Genomic DNA, 6,596 nt, shown 5'->3' on the forward strand with positions numbered 1-6,596 from the left:
AGCGGCACAAAGCTTTCATGTCAATGCCGACAGAGCTAGACAACTTCCTGCCCTTTGCCATGTTACCACTCCAGTTCCCATTGATCCAAATGTTAATTGTGACATGTAAGTTGTTGAACATGACTTCTATCTCTTGTGTTGTCGATTTGCAGAAATTATTGAGCCCTCCAATGATTGGGATTTGGGAAAAACACCGATGGCTCTCCAGAATAGGGTTGTTTAGAAAGACATAAATATGAGAAACGTGATACCTGATTCTGCTTGTTTATTTCCTACACAATCTTGAAAATGAACTAATGAAAGTTGTAATGTCTGGATCCTGTTGAATAATAAGTCTGATTGGAGTTTATTGTGGGTGATTATAAATTATAGCTACATGTCTCCATATTACACCACTATTTCCAGTAAGAATCAAGGACAAGAAGATAGGCAAGCAATTCTAACTAGGTTGTTAAAAACTAATTAACCCCCCACTAATTAATCCTGTAACAACAATAAACATTCTCCATGGATCGCTGTTAATATATGACCCAAGCTGTTACTGTATGCCCAAGAAGTCTAAAATTTGAACTGTGTAAGAGATTTTGAATTACTTTTTTTCAATCTTTACATTAATGAAATGGATTTTTATTTGCGGATTACAGTAGATTTACTTTAGCTGATTCAACTTATTAGTCTAGAAACGTCTATTGATTACAGTAGATTTACTTTGGTACAGGATCACTTGTAGTGATCATGTCAGTGCGTTCGTACATGTTGCTAAGTGTTCTGCCATTGTTGGGATTAGGCTGATATTGTGAACTTCACAATATATGAATTGATAATTGATAATTAAGGTTTTCAAGGCAAGTAGTTTAGGTGAGTGGTGCTCTGTTAATCAATAGACGTTTCTAGACTTTATGTTCTGATGGGAAAAAAGAAATATATATCTTGGTATATTCTTCTTTTTTATCGGTCAACATTTCTTTGTTCGGAATACAAGCTACAAATCTAACCACTTACATTTTGTAGAAATATTCGTAGGTTTTAACATTGTCAAGTTACGAATGAGTTAAAGACACTTTTGGACTGGTTTAGTCGAAACTAATTTCTTCACCGATATTGTATCGGATCCCTCCATGTTGCTACCAGCTTTACCAAACTATACCGGGTGGCTGTGTCCTAGTGTGGGCCGTCTCATGGTTAATTCAGATGCACATGTTCTTCACAGCCATTTAGTGGTTTTGGGAGTTGTTATTGGAGATTACCTGAGGGGTAAATTCAGTCTTTTAGGCGCACTCAAGTTCGGATTAAATGCACTCTGTTCGGAGGGTGGTTGCAACTTGCAAGACGGGTGAGTCAAAATTTGTAGGCTTCACATCCCTAGTTTTATATTCCACAAATAGTATCTATCTGCCTTCCTAATAGAGTAGTTGTAAACGAACCGAGCTGATCGTTAGGCTCGACTCGACTCGACTCGTTTAACTCGACTCGACTCGACTCGACTCGACTCGACTCGTTAAGTAATCGAGCTCGAGTTCGAACAAGAAAATATGCTCGTTTAGCTTATCGAGTCGATCCGAGTTTTACAAGTGGTCGACTCGAACTCGACTCGAGATTGACCCGAGATCGACTCGACTCGTTAAACTCGACTCGAACTCGACTCGATAAGCAATATGCATAAAAAAATCTAAATATATATATGAGCATGCTCTATTTTCTACCCGTGTCTTCCTAATTGGACTGGGCTTAAATTTTATTTTATTTGGGTTGAGCCTTATTTGGACTCTAATTGTGAAAAAAGACCAAAAAAATTAAAAAATTAATGACCAACTCGAACTCGACTCGAATTCGACTCGACTCGAAAAGTTCGTGAACAACTCGAACTCGACTCGGTTGTTAACGAACTCGAGTTCGAACATCAAAATCTGATCGTTAAACTTTTCGAACTCGACTCGAGACTCGTTAAGAAAAAACTCGAACTCAAACTCGTTAAGGAAAAACTCGACTCGACTCGGTTCGTTTACAGCCATATAATAGAGTGAGCAAGAATGAACATCACACGGGGGTTAGTAAAACAATGTGTAGAAAAGCACTTCAATTAGACAATATCATATGTAAACGATGCTGAAGTTGGAAAAATATCAGACGGATTTTGGATTAGAAAACCAAATGCACAAACTCAATGTAGTATTAGCAAAAGCAGGGCTGCACCAAGAAATCCATCTCACTGGGTTGCTCAATACAATACAATAGAATATATGAATTTTTCAAGCGATGCAACAGCAACAGAATGAGGTATCAAATAAGATTTGAAGATCAAGCTGATCAATGTAGTAATACAAAAAGATATAAGAACACTGTTCTTTGATCATCTAGGCAGAGAGCTTGGAGGAAAATCACGCAAGGGGCGTTCTCTCAACAGTTCTCAATGTATTAACACAACAAAGATAAATATAAGAACACTGTTCTCGGATCATCTAGGCAGAGAGCTTGGAGGAAAATGACGCAAGGGGCGTTCTCTCAACAGTTCTGTCTCCCTGTAAATCAAACACAGTTCATTAAAGGGCTGGCTGTCAACAAGAAAATATGCTTTCTAGTATGCAATCCTTACTTTTTGAGGTCCTTAATGTCCTTGTTTTTTAGTCGAAGAGTAGATGACCTTTGCTCTTCACTATTTACTTTTTTTGTCCTGTCGAACGTTAAGTCAGTAAACTAGAAATCAAAATATTATTCACAGTTTATATAGTTTATGTTACGTCTGTACTTGGGAAGTATTTTAGGGTTGGAGCTGTAGGCAACATAAAACTGGAAAACCTGACAAATAGTTGCAAAATAACGAACTAACAATCATGAGAGATACTTGAAGGATTTGTATATTCTAGTACATATACATTGGGAAATTATTGAAGTACTCACTCAAGGCATTCCTCATCCACAAAGACTTCAATGGAAGGTTTGGCAGTTGCTACACCATTTCTATGACCAACTTTTTGTGGGATCTGAAAATATAAAAATATGTATGAGATTCCTGTCAAAGTTACAACGAGTGAAGGCTGCAAGAAAAAGTTAGTAAGCTAAAGCAACCTTATTTGCTGTCCATTTGGTAGGGATGGCATTATTCTCTTTATTTCTCTCAGCTCGAGGTCCAAGATTGTGCCACGGTTTTACTTCTGCTTTTGATAATTCTGTTTGATGACCAAAACTGGTGCCAGACTTAGCATCTGTGTAAATAGCTAATGAAGTTCCTTGAGCCCTGGAAGCAAAAAAAAGGTTTGATATTTAAAGCAAAGTATGCAGGTTATCAGCAGTCACGTGTTGCTGAGAATTTTATCAGTAACATAATAAATGCAATGATTTAATAGCTTACACAAATGCAAAACTCCATGTATACTTTGTTAATTTACAACAGAAAATTAAAATCCTATAAACAATGCTCACCTATTATGGTTTAGGCGCTTTTTAGCAAGATCAGAACTCCCTGTTGTTTGGATACCTGCAGCAGATAGAAAAATGTGAGCTAGAAAATTAAAGATGGCCAGAAAGACAATATTGTAACTCACGGTTTTCTCCCTTTGCCAAGACTGTTCCGAAGCTTCGAACTGGTACACAATTTTCTGCCAAATCTTCCTGGAATTTAACAATATAAAGGAAGTAAGATTCTCTCTCCAAAGTAAAAGAACAGATAGATGATGTGTAACCTAAACTGGAGCAGGGTAACCAGACATCTTATATTGCATACGCACCTCTGTAGCTTTAGGGCTTCTCATTGAACGAGCAAGGAACTTTTTATAAGCTTCCTTCAACTTCTCTATCGGTTGAGCATTCCTAGTACATAACAAGTTAAATTAAAATCTTGCAAGGCAGAAAAGGTAATCAAACTGGATTATAGTAACTGAAGCAAGTAATAAAATCAGTTGGAAGGAAAAGGAGCATATAGAAAAACTAAGGACATAAAAACTGATCAGTACAATATGTAAGAGACTTACTAAGTTTGATGTAATTCTCGAACAATGTAGTTGTATAAGTCTTATATGTTGAACTCGGGAAATGATATCGAGGAGGGATAAACAACAAATGCAAATTAAGTACCAGAAAACAGTTTCTTGGAGAGATAAGACTAGAGACTCTCTTCACTCAATACAGACTGAGAAGTAAATACACAACATGCAATCTACACATAACACATAACTAACCAGATCTCATGGAGTAAACACAGGTTTTTTACATGTTGAGAAGATGTCTGGTAAATGCTTAAAGTCTATGGAGAAAACAAAATCTATATAAGAACAGAAAAAGATTTCCACAATATAGCACCCCTAACACATAAATCAGGGAAGAAGGTGCAACAATCTACTGAAAATTTGACAAATACATTCGCCAATGATTTCAACAGAAGATTGAGCTTTTATCTTTTTCAATCAAAATAGGATAAACCCAAAGTCCAGGATCAATCGAAGTATAGACTAGAACTTATTTGATATAAGGGTGAAGTATCTCCCATGTATGTCACTTCAAAAAAAATAATATATATATATATATAGCAAATTCAACAAATCATTAGATTAATGGCCAAGAGAAACTATATGTACCTCGATAAACCGCGATTGAATATGTCATTAGCAGTTTTGATCTTGTTCTTTGCCTCCATTTGCAAAGCATATGATATGAAGAAGATCGCATGTGTCTGTCCAATTTGATTAGAATCCAGAAAACAATATATTACTTCGGAATCAATGCAATTCTCAGCCTGCAATGCCATATTAAACCCAACAAATCAGCAATACAGGTTAGAGTGCATATGTAAAAGCACCGAAAAGTTGAGATCATACATATTCCAACCACACTTTAAGGTACCGGAGATCGTCCTTGTAGCGTGTGTCATGCCAAAAAGCACGCACACACTGTTCATATATCACAACAAGCCCCGAATGATCTCCCCCTGGAGGAAAAGCCTCTTGAACCCATTTGATGCACCTTTGAAATATAAAAAAATAATTATCAACTAATCAAACAATAAAATCCATAAAAAAAAAGTAGCACTAATTTAAACTTTAAATACCGTGGAACCTGAAACAGTGACTTATCTCCTTAAATTTACCCCCAAAATAAAAGTACACTTCAGAGGTTAAGCAATTGGGCATAAAAACATTGGCAGTAGGCACCTAAAGTTAAAATTGTTTCCTAAAAGGCTATTGCAGAAGTTGAAGTAGTCATACTAAAGCATAAATAAGCGGAAATAACACCAGCCAAGGGTTGAAACTCTCGGGAATAAAGGTCAATTTTAACATAAATGTAAATACTCGTAAACAACAGATATCTACTTACACAATCAATTTTATCCACTTGACTACAATGACCTACAAGTAAGTTATAACTAAAGCCTAACATGAAAATGAACCGGATGAAGAACCATAAAAAGCAAATATCGAGAAATAAATTTGAAAGCACCGCTTACTGAATCCAAGGGCGGAGAGGATCATCGCCATCATACTCATCGATAGCTTCAATCAACCTCCTGATTAAAAAAAATCAATTGAAATCAGAAATAAAAATAAAAAAATCTAGGAAAGAGAATGAATGAAAAGACCTTCGGTGATGAAGAAGTGAATTCTTGAGTAGATTATCTGATTGAGATTTGAGAGCATGGTTAAGAAGACGGACGTTACGTCCGCGTTTCAAAGGCCTCACGTTCTCCTTGTATAGTTCCCATTCGTTACCCGTCTCTTCTTTCGATGCCAAGAACGCCGTCTCCGGATCCATCATCGCCGTCTCAGCTTTCTCCATTGTCTAATTGTACGTGTCTTGATAGCCGTTTGTGACTTGTTTTTTAAAATTTTGAAATTTGTGTTCGGCGATATCAGATATTTAGAGCGTTCTTTTGTATTGTACTCCTGTTACAGTTTTTAGGGCTTGCGTTCAATATGGGCTTCGTAGTTGGGCCAACTTGTTACAATTGTTGGACATTTTTCTTTGTTCTTTCGTTGTGCCCCAACTTATCTATATTTCTATTTTTCTTGATTTTGATTTCGCGACCGAAGTTTGTATGACACTGTAATTAGAGTTAACTGTATTTTGTATCATTAATTTTGATGGAAAAATAAATGTGTATTAGAAGTTTGGAAAAATCATACTCCACCCCTTAACTTATTTTATCAATCGTTATGCATCTATTTTCATAATTTCACTAAATCGAACAAGGATAAAATCGTAAATTTAGCAAAAGTATTAAGTAAATTAAATTTTATATCTTTTCAATAATTTTAAAAAATTGAATTTTGATACAAAATTTCAGTTTTTAATTTTTAAACGATAATAGTAATTTCAGTTTTGATTTTCATTTTATGTTATTAATGCTAATATTTTTTAATTCTACAAAAAACAATTTTAACAATTAGTTTTGATTATATAATTAAATTTAATTAAGTAGAGTAATAAAATTTTAAAACTGATATTATAAAAATGAAAATCGAATGTAAAAATTAATAGTGCTATTTGAAAATTAAAAATTTATTATTTTATAGTTGATATAAAAACATATACTATTTTTAATATTATTTGAACAAGATAAATTTTATTTAGATTAAGTATATTGTTGAATTTCCAGTTTTACACCT

General features: G+C 34.9%; 1 protein-coding gene across 2 annotated transcripts; it reads right to left on the reverse strand.

The window, feature by feature from the left end:
- Positions 1–2,064: 2,064 nt before the first annotated feature.
- On the reverse strand, positions 2,065–5,851 carry LOC141697681 (mitotic spindle checkpoint protein BUBR1). 2 transcript variants are annotated; one of them, XM_074502174.1, is made up of 11 exons: positions 5,570–5,848; positions 5,438–5,497; positions 4,812–4,956; positions 4,572–4,729; positions 3,726–3,807; positions 3,543–3,609; positions 3,421–3,475; positions 3,067–3,235; positions 2,899–2,981; positions 2,594–2,671; positions 2,065–2,519 (listed from the first exon to the last, which is right to left on the reverse strand). In XM_074502174.1, exons 1-11 carry the CDS (start codon positions 5,764–5,766, stop codon positions 2,456–2,458), a joined length of 1,158 nt encoding a protein of 385 aa, XP_074358275.1. In that variant the 5' UTR covers positions 5,767–5,848; the 3' UTR covers positions 2,065–2,455. The 2 variants fall into 2 exon arrangements, with proteins under 2 accessions (XP_074358275.1, XP_074358276.1); XM_074502175.1 differs by lacking the exons at positions 2,065–2,519; positions 2,594–2,671 and adding an exon at positions 2,686–2,796 and having other exon boundaries at positions 5,570–5,851.
- Between the last annotated feature and the right edge of the window lie 745 nt (positions 5,852–6,596).

This window comes from Apium graveolens, chromosome 11, assembly GCF_009905375.1.
Source record: "Apium graveolens cultivar Ventura chromosome 11, ASM990537v1, whole genome shotgun sequence".
In the NCBI taxonomy this organism is placed as follows: domain Eukaryota; kingdom Viridiplantae; phylum Streptophyta; class Magnoliopsida; order Apiales; family Apiaceae; genus Apium; species Apium graveolens.